Below are 26,064 nucleotides of genomic sequence, written 5' to 3'. Positions count from 1 at the left end.
GATAAGCAAATGGTGGCACAGCCATGCCACTGAAAAGCCCTTAGCGAGAAAACGGAATGAACTTCCGATGTACGCAACAACGTGGATACATTTCAAAAGCGTTTTGCTAAGTGAAAGAAGCCACATGGGAGGGGCGCCTGGGGGGGCTCAGTCCTCTAAGCCTCCGACTCTCGATTTCGGCTCAGGTCATGGTTCATAGTTCGTGAGACGGAGCCCGAGGTGGGTTCTGTGCTGATAGCGTGGAACCTGCTCGAGATTCTCTGTCTCCTTCTCTCTCTGCCCCTCTCTTTCTTAAAATAAATAAATAAATAAATAAATAAATAAATAAATAGAATGGTTTGGTGCAAATGTTCATGTCTTTAGCAAAGGTGCACGTTGCCTTTGACCTCAGTTCTTTCTCAAAGGCACGTGGTTTTATGATGTGATTTTTCAGTGCCATGACGTTGTGCAAGACGTGATGCTAGATGAAAACTTGAAGGCCCTCAGTCCTTTGGGAGCCCCACTGTCCCTTATTTTCTTGGACTTTCAGCCTGCTGGCATCTCCCGGGTTATTCAGACAGGCCCACTGACCTTCAGGATTTAGAACGTGGCTCCTTTTAGTGGCTGTCACCCGTCCCCTGTGTGCTGACACTGGACAGGGGTAGTGAAGGGAGCAGAGCGGAGCACAGGCACGCTGTTCCATATTAATGGGTCTGAGGGTTTGGTAACTGGACCTGATGGTCTGGGGGGCTTCATACATGCCCAGTGGTTTTCAAGCTCTTTTCACTGGAGCACGTGCTAAGAAATACGTTTTATTTACATCAAGACCACTATACTCAAGTAGAGTGAAATAAAGGTTTCAGGAATGAAGTAGCCTGAAATAAAGGTTTCAGGAAATGATGCTTTATTATTATTATTATTTGAAGAATTCTGTGCCTTTTATTCTACACTAAACTATTCAATTTAATTTTAAAAAAAGTGCACGCGCAGACCTACTAACGACTCACACCCCTTAGAGTTTCTGCAGTTTGAAAAACACTGACCTGGGGGGGCACCTGGGGGGCTCAGTCGGTTAAGCATTTGCCTCTTGGTTTCGGCTCAGGTCACGATCTCACGGTTCCTGGGATCAAGCCCCGCATCGGGCGCCGCACTGACAGTAGGGAGCCTGCTTGGAATTCTCTCTCTCCTTCTCTCTCTGCCCTTATCCTGCTCACACAGTGTCTCTCTTAAAAATAAATAAATAGGGGCGCCTGGGTGGCGCAGTCGGTTAAGCGTCCGACTTCAGCCAGGTCACGATCTCGCGGTCCGTGAGTTCGAGCCCCGCGTCGGGCTCTGGGCTGATGGCTCAGAGCCTGGAGCCTGTTTCCGATTCTGTGTCTCCCTCTCTCTCTGCCCCTCCCCCGTTCATGCTCTGTCTCTCTCTGTCCCAAAAATAAATAAAACGTTAAAAAAAAAAATAAAAAAAAAATAAATAAATAAACTTAAAAAAAAATAAAGAAGACAATTAAAAAAAGAAAAGACAAGAAAAACACTGACCTGGAGCAGTGCTGTCAAAATGTGGTGAAACACAGGCCCCCACACCAGGACCACCGGAAAAAGGATGTGGATTCCTGGTATCCAGGAAGACTATTGATCTCTTCACTGGTTCCTGGGACTTTACATTTTAAGTAAATGGCTAGATGATTCTGTGCCCGCTGAGGTTTGGGAACCACTGGCCCAGGAGCACATTGGCTGCCCTCGCAGAGGCTTCCAACTGTGATCTGTGGATCCCTGAGGACTACAGTGGATGTACCTCAGGGAAACATCTACAGAGTGGCTTCTCTTGATCTGTGTGTGAGTTCATGTGCAAAGTCGTTTGTCTCAAAGAAAGATCTGAAATTGGGGGAAAGAAAATGCATGCGATAAGATGCATTACTTCATCTCTGGAAGTAAAAAATTTCAGTTAAGTTCTGTCTGCCAAAGGCAGAATCATGGAAGGGGAATGGCTCCCTTTAGAGGTAAGGAAATTACAAAACATTTTGCTTCGTAGACCCTAGTCCTGATTGAAGAGGAGCTTTCTCAGAAATACAGCTTCCTAATGTGGGAGATATTGAACAATTTAGCAGAAACTTAAATATCTTGCATTAGAGGGGTGCCTGGGTGACTCAGTTGGTTGAGCACCCGACTTGAATTCAGCTCAAGTCATGATCCCAAAGTCAAGGGATTGAGCCCCACGTCTGGCTCCACGCTGAGTGTGGATGGAGCCTGCTTAAGATTTCCTGTCTCCGTCTCTCCCTCTCCCTCTCTCTCTACCTCCCTACCCCTCTCCCCCATTTGCATATGCTCTCTCTCTGTAAAAAAAAAAAAAAAAAAAAAAAAATCTTGTATTAAAATCCATATGTTAAAAGATTGTTGTCCAACAAGACATTCTCATCACCTTAAAGGAGAAGAAGCATATTTGCTTGGGAAATGGATTTTTTTTTTATTTTTTTATTTTTTTATTTTTTTTTTTTTTGCTTGGGAAATGGATTTTAATCGATACTACTTGTCTGTAAAGTACCACAGTCTTTTTGTAAAAAAATTTTTAAATGTTTATTTAGTTGAGAGAGAGAGAGAGAGAGAGAGAGCATGAGCAGGGGAGGGACAGAAAAGGAGGTAGACACAGGCTTCAGGCTCTGAGCTATCAACACAAAGCCCAACACAGGCCTCAAACCCATGAACTGTGAGATCATGACCTGAGCTGAAGTCAGATACTTAACCAATTGAGCCACCCAGGCACTTCTAAAGTACCATAGTCTTTTGGGAATGCCATAATCAATTAATTTTCTCTTAAAAGTAAGCATGTGTGTGTGTGTGTTTTAAAATTGACATGGTATATATATATATTTTCCTGTACTAAGCAGTCTATATGTAAGCATACATGTGTATATACAGGACACACATATTTTTTTTTGTCTCGTGAATCCTCAATTCATTATTTACCTCTAATGCTAAAGAGTGTATAAAGAAAGGAAGTTTAAGTTTTAAGAAAAGCATGTTTTTTTTTTTTTTTTTTGTAAACAAAGTGATTTATAAGGGGGGGGGTAGGAGGATGAACAAAGTAGGTGAAGGGGATTAAGAGGTAAAAACTTCCAGTTATAGAATAAGTAAGTCACGGAGATGAAAAGTACAGCATCGGGAATATAGTCAGTAATATTGTGATAACTTTGTATGGTGACAGGTGGTGACTACACTTACTGTGTTGAGCACTGCTGGTTAATGTACAGAGTTGTTGAAGCACTATGTGTGCACCTGAAACTAATAGAACATTGTATGTCAACCATACTTGAATAATAAGACTTTCTATTTTATTATTATTATTTTTTAACGTTTATTTATTTTGAGAGAGAGAGAGAGAGAAAACGGGGGAGGGGCAGAGAGAGAGAATCCCCAGCAGCTTCCGCACTGTCAGCGTGGAACCCGATGCTTGAACTCATGAACTGCAAAATCATGACTTGAAGTGAAATCAAGGGTCCGACGCTTAACCGCCTGAGCCACCTAGGTGCCCCAAGTAATACTAATGAAAAAAGAATTTAAAGTAATTTACAAGGAAGAACATATCTGCTACTGTTGATAAAAGAACAACTGGTGAGGGCAGAATGTGATTCTGTATTCTGGTTCGAAAGGAAGTTTGAATTGTTCTTGCTGTTTTTGTAACATGGGTAATTCGATACAAAAGTCAAGGCTGAGGTCAAAAGTGAGGTGAATGGTTTTAATTCTAGGCAGGAAGTAACAACCTCCCCAAAGAAGCAAATGTAGATCTTTTAAAAAAGGTCTTCCAGCTTTGGTGAAACAGCCATGAGTCCAGGATCTGGCATAAGCACGTGTGAATTTTGTTACCAGTGTTTGCCTTGCTTTGCTGTGCTGAAGTTTTCCACCCTTCTGCGCCTGGGTCTCTTGGGCTACCTTTGGACTTGGAGTCACCCCCTCACGTCCACCCACTGCAGCTTTCCAGTTCTACATCTCCTCTACCCTCGGAGGACACCTGGCGCCTTTGACTAATCCAACAAACCATCTGAAATGAATCCCCAGAGGCATACCCCTGAAAATAGACTCAGAGATGCCCCCTCCCCACCGTCAAGACCAGCAGATTGCTATGGCCATCCGGAGACGTATCTAACTCCGGAAGTGGTGGCATTCTATCTAGCTTGTCCCCCATGAACTGTGTCTATGTTAGGAAATATTCTAAGAGCAGGGATTTCAAGCCAGCACCAAGGGAGGAATACTAGGCAGTGTTAGAGATGTTTGGGATGGGCTATATTTTGGCAGGCTTCCCTTGTGTTTTTCTTGGAATCGGGCAGCGCAAATGGCTCTTTACTTCTTTTACTTCATGCATCCATCAGAGATTGCATGGGATATAAGCCTGGGATCCAAATGCAACCCAAATTCTAGTTGACCACCAACTTCATCTCTTTACTTGACAAACTTCATAGGTTTCCAGAAGACCAACTCAAACAAAATATTGTTTTCAATTCTCTTAAAAAGGAGGTCTGGATAATGAAAAATGAGTTTCTTCTTTTTTTTTTTTTTTAATGTTTATTTATTTTTGGGAAAGACAGAGAGAGAGAGAGGGAGAGAGAGAGCAGGGGAGGGGCAGAGAGAGGGAGAAATCAACTGAAACAGGCTCCAGGCTCTGTTAGTACAGAGCCTGACACAGGGCTTGAAGCCACAAACCGTGAGATAATGACCTCAGCCGAAATCGGGACACTTAACCGACTGAGCCATGCAAGTACCCCAAATTGAGTTTATTCTTTAAAAAAAATTTTTTTATGTTTATTTATTTTCTGAGAGACAGAGCACTAGCAGGGGAGGGGCAGAGAGAGAGGGAAACACAGAATTCAAAGCAGGCTCCAGTCTCCACGCTGTCAGCACAGAGCCTGACACGGCGTTCGAACTCACCAACCATGAGATCGTGACCTGAGCTGAAGTCGGCTGCTTAACTGACTGAATTGCCCAGGTGCCCCTGAGTTTATTCTTAAGTCGTTGTTTCTTGTGGACTTGAGTCAGGCACATTCAAGCAATGCACACAGGATAGGATTCCTTTCTCTGGAGGGTTGGTTGGGAATGAATGGCTGGAAATGATGTTGAAATTCTTAAAGGGGCCCGAAGCCCTCAGGTATTTACTCCTTGGTCAGGTGAAGACAAGCAAACACCTTTCATAATACTACGCTAGAGGAGAGATGTTTGTGGATGGGCTTGTTTCAGACCCTATCAAATCCCGTATGAGGAGGCAGGAGTAGGGAACCATGCACTTAGCTGAGGGTCAGATGACTCAGATCCAGCCTTGCCTCCACCATTAGTTAGCTAGGAAACCTTTGGCGACACACAAAACTTACCTCAACTTCTGCAAGGGAAACCCAGAGGTTTCCATAGAAAGATGTACCCTGGGTCCTCCAAGGTTGGCAATGGAAGATGATTTCCACAAAGGGAGGGATGGCTGGGCTTTCTGGCCTTGACTCCTGGTCCCTGGAGATCATTTTGCTAATTACTGGTTGGGCAACAACAGCCAGAGCTCCACAACTAAGTCAGTTTCTCCCAGACCTCATTTCCTCACCTGTAAAATGAGGTGTTTGGGTGATGCAAGCTTTGGAGTTTCTTGAAGAGAGGCCAATTTGTGGATTGAAGACTCTAAGTCGTTGACAATTTCACCAAGAAAAACGTTTCAGAGAAGGCCATTTCAGGACACCCTTATTAGAGGATGCTGTTATAAGACACAGGGGAACCTTTGGCCTCAAGATGGTCTTATTGATTGGGGTCTGCTACTGTGTTGTGAGAGAATACTTTTCAGTTCTGATTTTCAATCTGGACTTCGTAGCCATCTATTCTTTTTCTGAAGGTCCAAGTCTTTTCCTCAGTCTCTTCATGGCTGACTTCATCTCCTGGTTCCTGAGGGTGTAGATCATGGGGTTCAGGACCGGGATGATGACCGTGAAGGTGATGGAGACAGCTCTGTCCATGGGAAGGGCAGTGAAGGGCCGGGCGTAGACATAGATGCAGGGCACAAAGTGCAGGGTCACCACAGTGATGTGGGCGGTGCAGGTGGAGATGGCTTTCTTTCTTCCCTCCCCGGCGTGAGACCTCAGCATCGTCAAGATGACTGTGTAGGACACAAGGAGGAAGACAAACCATAGTGTAGAGATTAAGCCATTGTTGGAAATCATTAAGACCTCAAGAGCAAAGGTGCTGGTGCAGGCGAGTTTGAGGACCTGGGGGACGTCACAGTAGAAGCCATCAACAACACTGGGTCCACAGAAGGGGAGGGGCAGCAACAGGGAAATCTGCACGATGGAGTGGACAAAGCCCCCCACCCAGGAGGCCACGATGAGGGCAGTGCATCGCCCCCTGCTCATGATGGTCACGTAGTGCAAGGGCTTGGAGATGGCCATGTAGCGATCGAAGGCCATGACAGAGAGAGAAAAAATGTCTGCCCCCCCGAGGAGGTGGAAGAAGAAGATCTGAGTGATGCAACCATTGAAGGAGATGGTCTTCGTCCTTGACAGGAGGTCTACGAGGACCTTGGGAGCGGTGATGGAGGAGAAGCAGATGTCCAAGACGGAGAGATTGCGGAGCAGGAAGTACATGGGCGTGTGAAGGCGGGACTCGTAGGTCACAGTGACCATGATGAGGAGGTTTCCCAGAAGAGTTGATGTGTACACCAGAAATAACATAAGAAATAAGGCCAAGCTTAACTCTCGGGACTGGGTCAGTCCTTGAAAAATAAATTCTTTCACCCTGGTGTAATTTCCCTGCTCCATTGTGTTATGTTTCTTCGTCTTCAACTACCTAGGGAGAAAATGGAAAATACGAGGTGTATTGTTAAAAACAAAAGGAATGTGAGCTGTAGGACTGGAGTGTCTCAAGGGTTACTTTTGCAGTTATTTTCCTTGTGGGCAGGGATGCCTACAATTCAGGAAGATATCCCCAGTAGATGGTGTGTTTAGAGTTCCTTCAGAGTAAATGAAAAAGTGAGTTTCCAATGGATGTGATTAATCAAAGCACCAAAATCAGCATGCTATTAAATTCTTTTGACCTTTCTTTATGGTTGCATAATTTTACATATCCTGTACCCCTCTTGAAAAGTCCCTAGATGGCCTGAGAAGCAAAGAGGACTCATTTTGTTTTTCAGTGAGAACTCATGTATCTCATTGTTAGGACGTGGGAAACATGCCGGGGAAAAGTATAAAACAGGGCCCGAGACGGTACTGGAAGCTTAGAGCGTCTTGTCTCACCATCTTCCACAGTAGATGATCTGCTTGGCATAGTCTGTGCAAATTGTCACGATGCTTGATGATCAGCACTAAGGCAAGAAAAACCATTTCCAGTTTGCCTTCTCCCCTGAGGATAAAGAGGTTTTGCAGCAGCTCGTGCAATCTGAGCACAAGCTGCTTTTGTTTTCAGTTTTTCTTCTTTTTGGCAGCTTGTTCTCTTTGGTCCACATGGGACTTGGCAAGTGCTAGCCACAGCCCCTGCTCCTCATAACGCTCTTGGCAAAGGCTTTCTCACCGAGGCCACTGCACAAATGGCTGTCTTTTCTCGAGCTCCCTCCCTTCTTAACACCTACATTTGGATGGCACTTCATCTCACCTCACTATTGAGGCTTCGGTTTTGTGCAAAAAAGCACGGATTTTAGAACCAGTAGACCTGGATTTGAATACAGACTCTGTCTTAATTGAGTAGGTGGCTCAATTAGTAGGTGACTCTGAGCTTCTGTGTATCATCAGTACAAGTGGGCAGAATCATGCTTGTGTCATAGGGTCGTGAAGTTCGAATGGACTTGTTTAATTTTTTAACCTGAGTTCCCACAGACCACATGTCCCCTCATGCTGCACCAGTTAACATTTTGCTGGGCCAGTCTTCTTGCAACATTATTTGGGAGATGCTGGTACACTTCTCCTATAAAAGATGGTGTTTTGAAATAATTGCAATGAAGATCAACTATAGTATTTTTATTAAATGTTTTTTATTTATTTATTTATTTAATTTTTTTGTTTTGTTTTTTTTTTTTGGAGAGAGAGAGAGTGAGCAGGAGAGGGTCAGAGAATGGGGGGACAGAGGATCCAAAGTGGGCTCTGTGCTGACAGCAGCAAGCCTGATGCAGGATTCGAACTCATGAACCAGGAGATCATGACCTGAGCTGAAGTCAGATATTCAACCAACTGAGCCACCCGCCCCTCAAATATAGCATTTAAAAAGCAGATACATTCCACACAATGGAAGATTATTTAGTTATAAAAAGAAATGAGCTACTGAGGCATGAGAAAACAAGGAGGAAGCTTAAATGCACAATTCCTAAGCAAAGGAAGATAATCTGAAAATATATAGACTGTATGATTCCAACTATATGACATTCTGGAAAAGGCAAAACTGTAGTAGAAAAGTTAACGGTTGCCAAGGGCTGGGGTGTGCAGGTGGGGAGGGATGGATAGGTGAGGCACAGGGGACTTTTAGGGATTTTTATTTTTAATCATGGATACATTGTTATGCCCAGAATTCGTGATCCCCAAAGACCACCAGGGAGCCGAGTCCGATGCAAAAGCAAAGAGCCTTTATTCGAGCTAGCTCGAGCTCAATCCCCTACGTGCACTGACGCAGCGGTGAGATACGGAGAGAGAGGGAGTTTCAAAAGCACAAAGGTTTTGTAGGGATCATGGCCTTAGCCGATTGGCTGGGGAAGGGTCGTGGCCTCAGCCGATTGGCTGCCAAAGTGTGGTCCCAGATCAGCAATTATCAGCGTCACCTGGAACTTGTTAAAAATGCAAATGTTGGGCCTGGTGGTCACAGACCCACTGAATCAGAAACTCTGGGGGTGGGGCTCAGCAATCTGTGTTTGAACAAGTCTTCCAGGAGATTCTGATGCACCTGAAGTTTAAGAACCACTGTGTCTGAGGTTGTTTAACATGTTTGGCCTCAGTGTATACAGAACGTTTCTCACTGGTCACCTATTAACCATTGGCTGTCAGCCTTGCTGTGCTAGATAAATACCTAGCACCAAACACCGTCCCCAGAGACTCTGATTTAATTGGTTTGGGGAGGGGTCAGTTATTAAAATGCTCCCAGGTCATTCTAAGCCTGGACAGGGTTGAGGGCTCCTGCCTCTGGCCCCTACCTGAGAGAAGCCCTCTTCTACTCACACTTTCCACGCCTCTCACACTCCCCTTCCTCCCACCTCAGACTTCGGAAGAATGCATCAATCTGTAGCCTGTTTTCTTAGAAAACATGTTACTCAAGGGGAGGAGGCGTGGTCTGAGGTTTGAGCGGGAACTTCTTTCTGCGGCCATGTCGGGGACATAGTCACTGGGTCTGCTCTTTCAACATGGCATCACACATTTGTCAGATCCAGAGAATGTACAACACTAAGAATGAGCCCTAACGCAAACTAAAGACTTTAGTTAATAAATGTATCAATCCTGGTTCGTCCATTGTTAACGAACACAGCGCACACCCATGCAAGATATTGATAGTGGGGAAGCTGGGGCAGGGCAGGGGAGGAGAAGGAGTGTGGGGCTCTCTGTACCTTCTGTTTAATTTCTCTGTAAACCTAAGCTACTCTAAGAACTAAAATCTATTAATTTTTTTTTTTTTTAAAGTTTATTTATTTTTGGGACAGAGAGAGACAGAGCATGAACGGGGGAGGTGCAGAGAGAGAGGGAGACACAGAATCGGAAACAGGCTCCAGGCTCTGAGCCATCAGCCCAGAGCCTGACGCGGGGCTCGAACTCACGGACTGCGAGATCGTGACCTGGCTGAAGTCGGACGCTTAACCGACTGCGCCACCCAGGCGCCCCAAGAGTAATAGTTTTTTTAAAAAAAGATTAAAAAAAAAAAACAAAAACAACTCAGAACACACGTAGTGTTTTAGGGAACACACAGAGGATTTTGCTTTTATTTTGAGCTGTGGCGGAAGTAATATGGCGCGGAGGGAAGACACCAGCTTGGGGGACAGGAGCTTCGGTGGGTTCACAGCGATGGGGGAATCTCTAAAGGCAGCAAACTCCGGGAGGCTCAGTCTTTTCATCAGTGAAAGGGGAACACTTGCTGCCCTCAGTCCTTCTGAAAGTAGGCCAGGGATGCCTGGGGGGGCTCAGTCAGTAAAACACCAGACTCTTGATTCGGCTCAGGTCACCATTTCACGGTTTGTGAGTTTGAGTCCCACATCGGGCTCTGTGCTGACAGTGCGGAGCCTGCTTGGGATTCTTTCCCTCTTTCCCTCCCTCTCTGCCGTTCCCCTGCTTGTTCTCTCTCTCCCTCTCTCAAAATAAATGAATAAACTTAAAAAAAAAAAAAAAAGAAAGTAGGTGACATCTGCACAGCACAGTACAATATTAAATGGACCCATTGATTTCTAGGCCTTTGGAGCTTTAATGATGAATTGTTTTATTTATTTATATTTATTTATTTATTAAAATTTTTTTAAAAAATGTGTATTTATTTTTGAAGGAGAGGGAAACAGGGTGTGAGCAGGAGAGGGGCAGAGAGAAAGGGAGACACAAAATCTGAAGCAGGCCCCAGGCTCCGAGCTGTCAGCACAGAGCCCAACGCCAGGCTCAAACTCACAAGCTGTGAGATCATGACCTGAGTCAAAGTCGGATGCTTAACTGACTGAGCCACCCAGGTGCCCCTGAATTGTTTTAAATCCTATTGCCTCAACTACCTCATGACTAGTCAAGGGCCATTCTGCCCACTGCCTACGAATGGTTAAATCTCCGTTAACCACAAACTTCAATTATTTCTTGATATTTAACTGTAAGCCGACTGGTGACGTCAAGTCAAACTGTTGACATCAAGGATTTCTGGGGGCGGCTTATCATAGTGGTTGAGAGAATGGGCTTTGAAACCCAGATGTGTGAGGTTCTGTGCAGAAATTAGTCCTGGATGTGACCAATCACCAAAATCACCAAGAAATGCCAAAAATGGTGCTCTGCTGTGCACAAAATGTATGTGCAACTAGGAAACGAAAAGGTGGAGAATGTATGGGTCTGTTTGGAACAAAAAAAGAGGAAAGAAAACAGACAAACACCGTTTATAAATTTGCTTTTGTTTTTGTTTTTGGCAAGAACAAACTCAAGATCCCAAGTGCTTCTTCAGAAGCATGCCCAGGTCGACCCGTCTTCATAAAACAGGTTTATTGGGGTACCTGGGTGACTCATTGAGTTGAGCGTCTGACTTCAACTCAGGTCATGGTCTCACAGTTCGTGAGTTCGAGCCCCACATCCGGTTCACTGTTGTCAGAGCAGAGACTGCTTGAGATCCTCTGTCCCCCACCCCCCTGCCCCTTCTCTGCTCATGCTTTCTCTCAAAAATAAATAAACATAAAAAGAAATAAACTGGGCTTATTGATTTTCACAGAATCCCCCGCCTGAGAGAGGCCACTCATCCCTTTACCAGCTGATATCCTTGTAGGCTATTCAAGCCACCTTCCTCATCTTGAAGGACAAATTCCTTTTCCTGGCTTCACTACAGTTTCTAGCTTTAATCTACATAATATAATGTACAGGAGCATCGTTAATGTTCAAACCCCTTTTGTGATTCACCATAACACTTCAAAATTGGCTCTGCATGGGCACACACACACAGACACACAGTCGGACGTGTGAGCACCCACTAAAGTGCCCTCATAACAAAGTGACCTCATTAAAGGTCCCAAACTTGAATCCCTTACCTGAGAAGCAGAGCCTGCCATTTGGTTGCACATACTGACCTTAGGAGACGCTAACCGTCAAAGAATATTCTCCCGTAGAGCAGACGTGCATCTGAGTGTTGGTTGGGTCAATGTCTTCTTTCCTACTGTCAGAGGCAGACGGCAGCTCCAAGAATCACCTCTGCACGGTCCTCCCACAGTCCCACCACACTGCTCTGTGGTGCCTCTGACATGAGCACCAGTCTCCCAGGCCCGGACCCGATATTTCACCGCAGGGAATAGTTTTGGATGTGACTGCTAACTCGAACAGCTAGACTCTCCTTTTGGGATGAAGCTCCCTTGAGTGTTATTAAGAAGTCATGTACTGGAAGATGTGTGTAGATGCCTTGATTTCAACCCAGTGAGACCTTTGTCAAACTTCTAAGCTACAGAACTGTGAGATAATTAATGTATGTGGTTCGAAGCCACTTAGTTTGTGGCAATTAGTTTATAGTAGTGATAGTAAACTAATACACTCAGATTCCTCAGATCAAACTATGTAGAGGCCACATTTTTTTTTTTTAACTTTTATTTATTTTTGGGACAGAGAGAGACAGAGCATGAACGGGGGAGGGGCAGAGAGAGAGGGAGACACAGAATCGGAAACAGGCTCCAGGCTCTGAGCCATCAGCCCAGAGCCCGACGCGGGGCTCGAACTCACGGACCGCGAGATCGTGACCTGGCTGAAGTCGGACGCTTAACCGACTGCGCCACCCAGGCGCCCCTGTAGAGGCCACATTTTACATGTACTTACGTGTAAAGCTTACATGTAAAGCTCCTTCATGAGGTCACGTGGAGGTCTATGGTATATGAACTAAGATCAGTTGGCAAATAAGACATAAGGAAAAACAAAGGGGATGTGTGTGTGTTTGAACTTAAAGAAGAAGGTAAGATGATCTGATATTGAATAAAGATCTTCTTTAAGTAAACCTTTTCCCATAATTTTCATAAATTGAATCACTTCTTTTAGGAAGAAAGAATAATTATCCTTAATTAAATGTATTCATTTGGATTAAAAATAACCTTGGGCTTAGAGCCCACGTACCTTTGCCTGAAGGGGGGCTCATAGGGGGAGCCTGCCTCCTTAAGAGGCAGGAGTCTGCTTCCGTAAGTGGTAGAACCTCAGGGAAAATGAACAGAACCCCCAGTAGGCTATATTTCAGCCCATTCCAAGCTTTTTTCTTCCTAGGCAGATGCTTTGCTTGATGTCCTATTGATATGTGTAATCAGAAGCATCATAAAGATTGGGAAATGCATCTTCTCCCTGGAGAAGGGGGGTAGGAGCAGATAAAAAATGTGTTCGTACTGTTCATCCGTCGAATATCTAATGACAAAATGTTTACTGAGCATCCACCATGTTCCAGGCCCTATGATTCTGGAAGTCCTAAAAGCAGAGAGTTGCATGTTGCTTCCCATCTCATTCCTTAATATCATTTTTGAAAACTTGTCTCTCACCATAGACCATAGATGGATGGTCTCGCTTGGATATTGCATATCATAGATATTGCATACGTATAGACATTTGAAATGTCTATAGCAGGGGTGTCTGACTGGTTCAGTCGGTGAAGCATGTGACTCTTGATCTTGGGGTTGTGAGTTCAAGCCCCATGTTGGGTGCAGAGATTACTTAAAAATGAAATCTTTTTAAAAAGTTGATTTGGTCTAATCATTTGATCTGATCATTGTTATTTTTTTATTAAATTTTTAAAAATATTTATTTTTGAGACAGAGAAAGACAGAGTGTGAGTAGAAGAAACACAGAGAGAGAGAGAGGGAGACACAGAAGCTAAAGCAGGCTCCAGGCTCTGAGCTGTCAGCACAGAGCCTGACACAGGGCTCAAACTCATGAACTGTGAGATCATGACTTGAGCCGAAGTCAGACGCTTAACCGACTGAGCCACCCAGGTGCTTCTGATCAATTTTATTAATACAATTGATCTGATCATTGTTATTAATAACTAAATACTTCTCTAGCTGTGGCTGATACTATCATTCTATCATTCTGCTTGTCAATAAGGGCTCAGTACCTCTGAATCATCTCTGACATTCCCCATGACCCTTTCTTTTTGTCTTTTGCAACCTTTTCTGAATAAATTAATTTCAGGTTTCTTTCATAATTTGCAATAATTTTTCATAATTTACTTCTAGAACTTTGTTGGTCCTGGGCCTGATGTTCGTGCTCTTGTGCAATCCCCTCGTCTTGTGTGTGGACTGAATTTAGTGATTTGCTTCTGGTGAACAGAGGTACAGCCAAAGTGATAGGATGTCACTTGTAAGATTAAGCTATAAAAGACCGACTTCTATCTTGCTGCACACTCTTTTGCCTTGATTGTTCAGTCTGATGAAGTAAGCTGCCATATTGGAGAGAGGCTGGAAGATCGTCTCCAGCCAACATTCAATAAAGAACTGAAGCCCTTAGTCCCGCAGCTCAATGTTCAGGCCAACAATCATGTCAGTGAGCTTGGAAGCAGATTTTTCCCCAGTTGAACCTTGAGATGAGACAACTCCCAGCTGACATTTGACTGTTGCTTTGTGAGAGACCCGGAAGCAGAAGATTTAGCTAAGCCATGCCTAGTTCCCAACACACATAAACTGTGCTTTTTGATTTTTTAAAAACCTGCTTCCTTTAAAAAAATGTTTTTATTTATTTATTTTAAGAAAGAGAGAGAGAGAGAGAGGAAGAGAGAGAGACAGAGAGAGAGAAAGAGAGAATCCCAAGCAGACTCCACGCTGCCAGTGCAGAACCCAACACAGGATTCAAACCCACAAATTGCAAGATCATGACCTGAGCCGAAATCAAGAGGCAGACACTTAACTGACTGAGCCACACAGGCACCCCAAAAACTGTTGTTTTAAGCCACTAAGTTTTGGGGTAATACAATATAATAGTAATAGATTACTAACACAGCACTGAACTAATAGTCTTCTTTATTGAGTAAGAGCTATATTGACAACATTCTCTTTCAGACTTGAAAGAGTTTGAATTTCTCAAAGAAGTCCAGAATGGCAGGATCACTCCTAAACCAGCTGATTTGTGCATATAGATATGTTGATTTGCTTATGAAAAATACAGTGTAAATGTAAAATCAAGCTTCTTTATATAGAAAAAAAAATCATAGGTGATAGGACCAAGCATATGTAACCTGTGTAAGATAAGCTAGAATCAGTTTATATGTATCAGTTAACTAAGGAAATGTCTGTACCTGGAGAAATATATAAATACAAATAATTATTTGATGTCATGTTGAAAGAGAAGTAAATTTATACATTTTTAATGTTTATTTTTTGAGAGAGAGAGAGAGAGAGAGAGAGAGACAGAGCTTGAACAGGGAAGGGGCAGAGAGAGAGGGAGACACAGAATCTGAAGCAGGCTCCAGGCTCCAAGCCATCAGCACAGAGCCCAATGTGGGGATCGAACCCACAAACCACGAGATCATGACCCAAGACGAAGTTGGACATTCAACTGACTGAGCCAGCCAGGCACTCCAAAAGAGAAGTAAATTTAATGTTTTCATGAATCCAATTGCTATCCTTCACTGCGTTTGATCAGGTTATTTTGCATGTGTAAACAATCTAAGCTTCCTGGGTGCCTTTTGCTGGATTCCTGTCATTTGTAGGGTCCTACACTTGGGAACATAAACGCTGATTGTTCACATCTTTGGTTAGTTAAAATTCCACCCAGTCACAAAGGTTTTGTTCAAGGTAAAGTCAGCAGAGGGACAGAAAAGAAAAAGGCATCGTTGTGAAAAGTACATAGGATCTGGAGAACAATGATAGCAGAGCAAAGATGGAGCCAGGTGGTAAATGATCATTTGTTCCGCAGATGAATCTAACTGAAGACAAAACTGTCTTTATTGGAATGTTAATGCTTGGGGAAGTACATCTGATATTGGAAAATAATTCAGAACATTTTTGAGTGGTGGGAGTGGAATAGAACACAGGAAAGGACAATCAACAAACAGAAAGACACTCATCTCTGTAGAAGCTTCTGCATTAATAAATGTTTGTTTACAATTAGCCTATGGCAACTATGGGGAGAAATGAGGGTTGTCTTCTATAAGGGTGTCTTCCAGACCTATCTTCTTTGGGCACTTTACTCCAGTGTTTTTTCTTTGCGGACCTGGTCTTCCAGTTTATTGTCATTCTAATTCCCAGGATTACCTTGATCCCCTTCCCCTTCTTTTAAATTAAATTTTCTTTCCCCCAATTTTCTTCATTTCAGTTTAGTTCTTTGTGCATTCCAAGGGTCTAGCAGTATTTCCAGCACATCTATATATTAGGAGAATCCTTTTAGAGACAAAGTCTTAGTCTCTGTAATTTTATCCAATTGTGATTTCTTAGCAATGAATCATAAATGTGGAAGAGATCATTAGAGTTCACCATTTTTCACGTTCTCCTTTTCTTTCTGGGAATAGGGCTAGATTACATTCTCCAGATTCCTTTGCGGGGACCTGGGACCATATGCAAGGACTGGCTGATGGAATGTGATCAGAAGTGGTACATATCACTCTCAGGACTGGCCAATAATGATCCCTCCCCTCTCCCTATAATTCTTAATCCTCTCTCCCTTTCTCCATTTGTTAGATGAATGGAGAGATTCTAAGGATGTAGAGAGAGGTAGAGCCCAAAGTGGAAGAAGCTTATCTTTGTAAATGACTGCATGGAACAGCTCTTTCTAAAGACCAGCATTGGTTTGTGCCATGAGCAGGAAATAAATTTCTACTCACTGCAAAACATCTTTTGAAGCTCTCAGGTAAAGTGCCTACAACATTTCTTTTAAAGCTCTCTGGTTATTAAGTACTTTGATTTTGTCATAGCATTGGATCTACTCTGATTGACAGCTTCTGTGGCTTGAGCGTAATCATGAAGAGAGACATCGTCTAGCAAAGTCAATAGGTCCCAGCAAAATATCAGCTGGACTGTTAGGTAAAACTTTTGCTAATGCTATTCTCATTCCTCTCATTACAGACACTAGAAAATTCCCAGATTCAACAATTAAACATTCATGCTTTTCATGACCCTTTCTTTACCTTCTAATGGATTGAGTGGAAAATATTAAGGAGTTTTGGGGTCCCTATGTGCAGAAACAGTGAGGAATTTGGGCCTGGCTCACCTGTGATTGGGATAATCTTGCTATACAGTGAGGAGACAGTTTTTCTCCAGGGGGAGTGCTTAGCATCTCTATTTACTTAAGCCTTGCACAAATCCAGGTGAGTTGTCCATAGCCTTTACCCATCATTGTTATTTCTTGATGAATACTCCCGCTCACAGTATTATCTTCTGTCTAGGAGGAAACCATAGCTTTGGAGTGATTTGAGGATCCTCTCTCCCAATAGAAATCACAGATTTACATTGCTTAAGGGACAACAAATGGAGCTCTCTCCTAACTTTCCTTGTAAATGTCAACTAGTGGTACTCACTCCATGAGTGTACTACTTCATGGCTACGTTGAGCTCACTGTTGCACAAATGTGGCATACTCTTACACCGTTCTTTCCATCTGTAATACTGATTTCTTTTCTTGTTGTTTTTCTCTGTCTGTTCCCCTTGACAAGGTCTACTCACCGTAAAACATCTTTTGAAGCTCTCAGGTAAAGTGCCTACAACATTTCTTCATTAGAGCATCTTGGGGTATGGCTCTCGGAAAGTGACTATATTTAATCTTTCTGCAGCAATCTGAATCCTAGTACTGTCAGGCACACGGTGCATGTTCTGTGAGATATTTGCAGAATGAATAATTGAAAGTGAGCAATGGAAGTCATGAGTGAGCCTCAGCTTAAAGCAGTGTCACCTGTAAGTCCTCAGCACACACTATACTATAGGACCAACCTCTTTGAGGACTCCATGATATCCATAGATGCCCTTTTGTTTTTGGCATTAAAGTGATCTCTTCCCATTTTGAGAAAGTGAAATTTAATGTCTACCTTTACATTTCGGTGCTATCTCATTTAAATCCTTTCTGAATGCCCTAGTCGTTTTTTTAGTCTCCCCATGGCTGACTTCATTTCCTGATTCCTCAGTGTGTAGATCATAGGATTGAGCAAAGGGGAGATGACGGTGAAGGTGACAGAGATGGCAGTATCTGTGGGGAGGGCAGTGAAGGGCCGGGCGTAGACATAGATGCAGGGCACAAAGTGCAGGGTTACCACGGTGATGTGGGAGGTGCAGGTGGAGATGGCTTTCCTCCTTCCCTCCCCTGCATGAGACCTCAGCATCATCAGGATGACTGTGTAAGATATGAGGAGAAAGAAGAAAATCAACCAACTGACCAGTCCGTTATTGGAAATCATCAGGAGCTCCAGAGTGAAGGTGTCAGTGCAGGCGAGTTTGAGGACCTGGGGAACATCGCAGTAGAACGTGTCAAGAACATTGGGTCCACAGAAGGGGAGGGGCAGCAACAGAGAAATCTGCACGATGGAGTGGACAAAGCCCCCCACCCAGGAGGCCAGCACCAGGCTAGTACATCGTCCCTTACTCATGATAGTCATATAGTGAAGGGGTCTTGAGATGGCTACATAGCGATCAAAGGCCATCACAGAGAGAGAAAAAAACATCTGCTCCTCCAAGAAGATGGAAGAAGAACATTTGGGTGACACAACCATGGAAGGAAATGGTTTTTCTCTCTGACAGAAGATCAACTAGGACCTTGGGAGCAGTGATGGAGGAGAAGCAGATGTCAAGCACAGAGAGATTGCGGAGCAGGAAGTACATGGGGGTGTGAAGGTGAGACTCACAGGTCACAGTGACCATGATGAGGAGGTTTCCCAGCAGAGTTGTCATGTACACCAAAAATAAGAAGCCAAACAAGACCCAGCTCAGCTCTTGAGACTGAGTAATTCCCAGGAAAATAAATTCTTTCACTCTGGTGTAGTTTCCCTGATCCATTGGGTCACAGATCCTTTTTTCAAGTATATCTTTGGAAGAAATAACAGAACAGTTAAAGAGTGTGTTATATAATCTCCTGTTTTCTTTTCTGGCACTTGAGTTTTGGTGTTTGCCTTAGGAGGAAGCTCTTGCAATGCATGAGCTGTGCCTGCAATTCAGCATGCCACCAGTAGGTGGAGGATTACCTGTGTTTTTGACTCCATCATCCAAGCAGATAGGTTTTATCACTGTGGTCACTGAAATACAGGTGACAGGTCTGTGAACTTATTCAATTGTACTTTTACCATATAATCTGAAACTGAAAATAATAATAAGCGTAAATTCGACTCTGTGAAGAATTTTGCTCACAAAAGATATTACAAGAATTAAAAGATAACCCACAAATGGGACCAGATGTTTACAATATATATATATATCTGAAAAAATATTCATGTGCAGAATATATTAAAAAACTTCTACCAATCAGTCAAAGAAAAAGATGATGACTGAATCAGAAAATGGCAAAAGACACCAACCAAAACTGTACAAAATAGAACATCCAAATGCCAGTTCAATGTCATTAGTTATCAGGGAAATGTAAATTAAAATTACAGGAAGAAACTACTGCATACACACAAACATGGCTAAATTGAAGACGATGAGAAATACCACATGATGGTGAAGATGTATATCAACTGGAATGTACATACATACACTGCTGGAGGGTGTATGAAACTTGTGCAGTCAAATTGCTGTTGGGTTATAGCAGCTAATGCTGTTCATGTATCAGTTAGGATGGAAATATATACATAAGAACATCTATTCCACTCCTAGGAAATATAACATATGCTCATAGCACTGTGTGTAATTGCTTCAAACTGGAGAATGACAAAAAATACCCATCACCAGTAGAAAAGATACACTGGGTCAAATCCACACAGTATTGTTCATCAGTGGGGATGAGCTACACTATGTGTAATGGTATAAATGAACCTCATTATGTTTATAACGTTGAGCCAAATAACCCAGGCACAAAGGAACGTACACTCTCTTAGTTCGTCCATATAAAGGACAAAAATATACAAAGTTAAAGGAAACATGAGGGAGATTTCCGAGGTGCTGAAGATGTTCTGTTTCTCGATCAGGGTGACTGTTATAAAGGCTTTTTCAGCACGTGTGAAAATTCATTGAGCCGTGCTTTTTTTCTGTATGTATGTATGTTATACTTCCGTAAAATGTAAAAAATAATAAGCATATAGCGATTGTAACATTTTAATCTCATGTCTAAAGAATGAATTTCATTTCAAGTGAGAGTTGATGGATTACTCACTTTCATAATGGCTACTTTTATAGTTAAAAGGCAACCTGAGAGTTGCCTTCTTATTTTCCTCTCACTTAGGGACTTATTTTATTTTTGGTAGAGAGAACACATGAGCAGGGGAGGGGGCAGAGAAAGAGGGAGACAGGAGCTGTCAGCGCAGAGCCTGATGCAGGGCTTGAACTCCCAAACCATGAGATCATGACTTGGGTTGAAGTTGGATGCTTAACCGACTGAGCCACCCAGGTACCCGTCACTCAGGGACTTCAGATCATCCCAAATCCTTGTGTTATGCAGGATGCCCGCTTGTTCTTTCTCTGACTCTGGTTTTTAATTTTTGGATTTCTTCTTTTGTTTTGCTCTTCTAATCGTAGGAAAAAAAATCCTTAAGTGACCACTGCTCCTCATGATAATATACTTTTTGCTCACACACACAAAAAATAAGATAAAGAGCTCCCTCCTCATTCCAATATCATTTGTTCAGATTCATCTCAGTCTCCCTGTGTTGGAGGTTTATGTAACGACATGGAGTGACAAGAATAGATGTTTAGAATAATGATTGTGGTAGATTTCAGGACTCCAGGATCCCAGAATTAAGAATCCCCTGCACTATTACGTACCATGGCTAGAAGGTGGAGAAATCATTCCAAAAGGAGTCTGATCAACCTGGAATGTAGAAAGGATGACAGCCACCCACTCCAGAATCTTGCTTTTGAATCCTCAAATAAGTTAACAGGTTGCAGATCTTCTGCTCAGGAAACCACTGTGACAACGTATGTATGATGCACATGTATGTACTTACATATATTTATGTAAAAGGGGAATTATTATGAAAAATTGGCTTGCACTATTATGGAGGCTGAGAATCCCACCATCTGCTGTCTGTAAGCTACACATGCAGGAAAGCTGTTTGTGTAATTCAGTCCTAGTCTGATGGCCTGAGAACCAGGGAACCAGTGGTATAAATGATGAGATGAGATGACATGTTCCAACTCAAGCAGTGAGGCAGTAGAGAGGGGGCAAGTTTCTCCTTTCTCTAACTTCTGTTAAACCGTTCAGGCCACCAAAGGATTGAATGACATCTGCCTTAGTTGGGAAGGGCAATTCATCTGCTCTACTGAGTCCATCAATTCAAAACTTAACCTCATCAGGGGCACCTGAGTGGCTCAGTTGGTTAAGCATCCGACTTCGGCTCAGGTCATGATCTCATGGTTCAATGGTTCAAGCCCCACATTGGGCTCTGTGCTGACAGCTCGGAGTCTGGAGCCTGCTTCAGATTCTATGTCTCCCTCTCCCTCTCTGTCCCTCCCCCGTTCATGCTCTGTGTGTCTCTCAAAAATAAATAAAACGTTAAAAAAATTAAAAAAAATTAACCTCATCTGGAAACACTCTCACAGACACACCCAGAAATGTTTAATCTGGGCACCCTGTGGCCCGTCAAGTTGATACATAAAATTAACCATTATGATGATGTTGAGATGATCTTTTAGAGGGAAAGGTGACTCAAAAATCTGTCCTTCCTTCCTTCCTTCCTTCCTTTTTTTTCTTTTAATGCTTACTTACTTATTTAGAGAGAGAGAGAGAGAGAGAAGGAGTTCAAGTGGGAGAGGGGCAGAGAGAGGGAGAGAGAGAATCCCAAGCATGTTCTGTGCTGTCAGCACACAGCCCAACGCGGGGCTCCATCCCATGAGCCAAACTGTGAGATCGTGACCTGAGCCGAAATCAAGAGTCGAAAGCTTATCCATGGAGCCACCCAGGTGCCCCTATTGGTCCTTTCTTTAAGAAGTTTATGGGGCACCTGGGTGGCTCATTTGGTTAAGTGTCCGACTCTTGATTTTGGCTCAGGTCACGATCTCACGGTTTATGAGATCGAGCCCCAAGTTGGGCTCTGTGCTGACAGCACGGAGCCTGCTTGGGATTCTCTCTCTCCCTCTCTTTTGTCCCCACCACACCCCCCATGACCTCCCTCTCAAAATAAATAAATAAACATTACAAAAAAAAGTTAGAACAGTAAGAGTGTTGTAGCTTGTGGAATCAGTGGAAAGAAAAGTGGTGGGGGGGTGTACAGAATCATGGGGGACATACACAAAAACCATTTCCATTTAGGTACGTAATATTTGTAAACGCTGTCTGGGACTTCTGCTGGACAGTATCATCCCACACTCACATTTGGGATACACGTGCGAGGATCATCTGGAACACTTACGCAATTTGGGTTTATCACTTCCTAGCTGGTGTGACCTTTGGCAAGTTACTAATAGTACCAACTCATGAGATTCACAGGGCATGGCTTAGACGTAGTTTTCGGCCTACACCATTATAATTTATCTGTACCATGATGATAAATGAGACCTACCTCATACACAGGATCTTTCTAAGGAGGAGGTGAGGTTGTATGTCTGTCTTGGAAACTGAAAGGTACTGAGGAAGCTGACTCTGCCAGTGATGACTCAGTGTCACCAACCTCAGGTGAGTGCTTCTGCCTTATACCTGCCGGGTCCATCTGTGGGGGCTTGTCTGAGAGTGGCTCATCTTGCTATTTTTTTTTAAGTTTATTTATTTTTGACACAGAGAGAGAGCGAGCATGAGCTAGGGAGGGGCAGAGAGAGAGAGAGACACAGAATCTGAAGCAGGCTCCAGGCTGTCAGCACAGAGCTTGACGCGGGGCTTGAACTCACGAACCATGAGATCATGACCTGGGCCGAAGTCGGATGCTTAACCCACTGAGCCACCCAGGGGCGCGGCTCATCTTGCTATTGACCCCTATGGTTCAAAGCTCTCTTCCCAACACTTTGGGGTAAATGAAAAATGCAATCTCTCCTTTAACAATAGTTTTCTTTTCTGCTTAGGGATTTGAGCTAAGCATATGTCCAAAAAAAACCTCAGAGTATTGTATCACATATCTGCTTATAAACACCAATAAACTTATTTTTGTATGCAGTCATAAATATAGGTATAGTCATAAAAAGTCTTTAGATAGAAAATGAACTATAGGGGCGCCTGGGTGGCTTAGTTGGTTGAGCATCCGACTCTTGATTTTGGCTCAGGTCATGATCCCAGGGTCTTGAGATCCAGGTCTGTGTTGGGCTCTGTGCTGAGCATGGAGCCTTTTTGGGATTCTCTCTCTCCCTCTGCCCCTCTCCCCCACTCGCGTGCTCTCTCTCTCTCTCCCAAATTAAAAAAGAAAGAAAGAAAATGAACTATAATCCTCAGTTCGAAAGGCAGTCATCAGGCTATCAGGCCCGGCAGGCAGGGGAAGGTGGAAGTGGTGGTGGAGAGGGTCCATGCAACTTTCAAAGTCTCAGCCTTATGCAAATATGGGCAGGATAATGGAGCTCTGCTCTGCTCATTTTTTTCCTGCTTTTAGTGAACATTTATGGAGTGTTTCTTATGTGCTATACGAACTGTTTCACTTTATCTCTTCCAAAACCTGTAATATCCAGATGAAATAGTTATTGTTTTGATTTTGTTGATGAGGACACTGAGGCGCAGAAAGATTGAGTAACTTGCTCAAGGTCTCACAGCCGGCAGAGCCCTGTCTCAAACTAAGATTTGTCTTATTGCAAAGACAGATGCTCTTAACTACTGCACCCGTACTTCTTCCCAGTGTTGATCAGCCCGTCCCAGAAAACGACGCAGAGAAAAAAATAATCTTTTCCTATCAAGGGAAAGTAGTATGCGAGTGTTAGGAGATTGCACATCCTCTCCTGTGAGAGGATGTCAGAGTGACTGAACAAAAAAAGAAAAGCAGAGTTCGAAAGAGCAGGCTTTGCAGTCTTCAGAGGTACCTTCACCAAGGTACTACACGCAGTGCTCCAGTGCAGGGCTCAGAAATGAGATCTGAGTAGCATTACTTTAAATATAAACTCCTCTTGGATATAATGGATCTGCTGGGTTCCTATGGATGCTATCTTTTTACAAAGAGTGGGAAAGCTACTTTGAAAGTATATTGTGCATATTGCATCAAAACACATGCGTTATAGTGAGTGTGAGGGGGAAATGGACAAAGAAATACAATCTTATGTGTCTTTGCAAGGTCAAAATACAGATCATAAGAATTTCTTAAAAATCACTCCCAAGGTGGGGCACCTGGGTGGCTCTGCTGGTGAAGCATCTGACTTCGGCTCAGGTCATGATCTCATAGTTCGTGAGTTTGAGCCCTGCATTGGGCTCTGTGCTAACAGCTTGGATCCTGCAGCCTGCTTCAGATTCTGTGTCTCCATCTCTCTCTCTGCCCCTCTCCCACTCATGCTCTTCCTCTCTCTCAAAAATAAATAAACATTAAAAAGAAATCACCCCCAAGGAGACCTCATCCTTTGGAAACAAGCTTGTCAAGCTTGGACAGAGCCTACAGCCTGAGGGCTACCCTCACATCCCAGCTTCCCACTGAGCAAATGCTGTGCATTCTCTACATGGAATGGAATTTCTCATGTCACAGTTTTCTCTTTCCCAATATTGAAAGGCCTCTATTCTTAATTGAATCCCTAAAAATTTTAGGAGCATGATTCATGCTCATTAGCACGTAAGGGCACAGATAAACAAGCTAACAGATTAAACACAGATTAAAACACCTTACTCAAAGCCCCCATACTTCCATTCCCAGCCAAGAAACATATACTAAATTCAGGAATTGTTGTCTTGGTGTATTTTTCCAAGGCAGTCACCCTCCTGAGAGCTGGGATATTAGCACCATCTCACTTTCAAAACACTTTGAATCTTGACATCTCACCAAGTAGAATATATTACATCCCTGAAGCCAACTGACCTTCTTGTATTCTGTAATGCTTACTTCCCCTTTTGTGAAAAACCACCACTTTTATTTGCTTGATTTGAGTTATGGTTTCAATAGAAACATTCTATACACTTGTGGCATTTCTGAAAAATCAACACTAACAGCTTTCCAGTTTCAGAAGATTCACACATACCAATACTATCCAACTTCAGTCTCCAAATGGGAAATTGATCTTCTTATGAAGCTCCGGCTGCATCTGACAGGAAGTACGTCCTGGGGAAATACTGTGTTTAATGGAAAGCCAACCTCAAGGTTAGTGATTTTGTTACTTTCTTTCTGTAGGTGGGAGAAGGAAGCTTCAGGGAATCACATCCAACTGACTCTTCCACTTTGCCCTATAGTGCCTCGGCCATCTCAATTAGTCCCTCAGCCACAAGCCAAATATAGGAATGAGCAAAGGGAATACTGTTGGGTATGTTCAGGGAAGCTGAGTGGCCAATTCAGCGGAGTTCCTATGGGACTCCCTCATCTCCTCTCTGCCCCATCTCACACATAATGCAGAGGTCCCAATGCACATTCAGGACACAAGCTTTTCTCTGGAGGAAGTATATGAGACAGTGCATTATCCCCCTTGGCTCAAGAAGAAAAGTTGTGTTCAACGACACCATCCCCATATAGAACTGTGCAGTCTTCCTCCTGACCAAAATCGATTTGCTTGCAATCAGCTGGGAAATGAAACTTAAGTAAAAGAGTACCAATGGAAAAAATTAAAGCTCTGTGGCTACTGATAGGGCAGCTCTCAGAGACTGGACAGTGTAGATTTATCTGTGCAATTTCTGTTTAATGCAATAGGTACATTGTCCCTCTGCAATTACCTTAATCTACTACATCTCTGAAATCCACAGTTCACTTAGGACCTAGGAGCGTAGCACAGTGACAGTTCTTGATATTCATCAATTTAATTATTTTGGAGTTATTTTATGTTATTGGGTTCACAGGTACCCAGAGATGTTTATCATTAAAACGTTTGATTCAGGGAGTAATGCAGGAAAGGGTAATTCGAAAGCTCTACGTATACCCAGAGTCGTTAAATTTCCTATGGCTGTTAACAGCAGAACTGCAAAAATAATAAAAGCTTATTTAAATGGAAAAAATGCAGCCCATCCATGTTGTGATTTTATGTCATCCATATAAATGATGTATGTTTGTGTAATCAGATGTATTGCTTTTCCCTTCCCCTGAATTATTGATCAGGTTATGTTGTATGTTTATTTAGAGATGGTTGAGGAAGTGTCAGGAGCCATGGTGTGGAAGAGGTTTCTGGGTTCTCGACCTTTGGGATTATGCTCCAGTGATACAATGATTCACACCCCATATATCTTCGGTGCCATCCAGTTCTGACATAGCAGTAAAAATATGAGATACGAAGGAAAGGATAGGACATATTTGCATGAAATGGACCATAAAGTGGCTTGTG

The 26,064-nt window shown here is 43.2% G+C and overlaps 2 protein-coding genes across 2 annotated transcripts; both read right to left on the bottom strand.

Annotated features, from left to right (window-relative positions):
• Window positions 1-5,816: 5,816 nt before the first annotated feature.
• Window positions 5,817-6,752, bottom strand: LOC123601736 (olfactory receptor 4D9-like). The gene has a single exon (XM_045485341.1). The coding sequence runs from the start codon at window positions 6,750-6,752 to the stop codon at window positions 5,817-5,819; it is 936 nt and encodes a 311-aa protein (XP_045341297.1).
• Window positions 6,753-17,621: 10,869 nt separating this feature from the next.
• On the bottom strand, window positions 17,622-18,558 carry LOC123602735 (olfactory receptor 4D9-like). Its single transcript, XM_045487202.1, is given in 2 exon segments — window positions 17,622-18,221; window positions 18,223-18,558. Coding segments are annotated over 2 exon segments (936 nt in total).
• Window positions 18,559-26,064: the final 7,506 nt, after the last annotated feature.

The sequence above is a fragment of the Leopardus geoffroyi genome, chromosome D1, assembly GCF_018350155.1.
Source record: "Leopardus geoffroyi isolate Oge1 chromosome D1, O.geoffroyi_Oge1_pat1.0, whole genome shotgun sequence".
Lineage (NCBI taxonomy): Eukaryota > Metazoa > Chordata > Mammalia > Carnivora > Felidae > Leopardus > Leopardus geoffroyi.
Note: the sequence above shows the minus strand (reverse complement) of the source record. Positions and strands in the feature narration are given on the sequence as shown.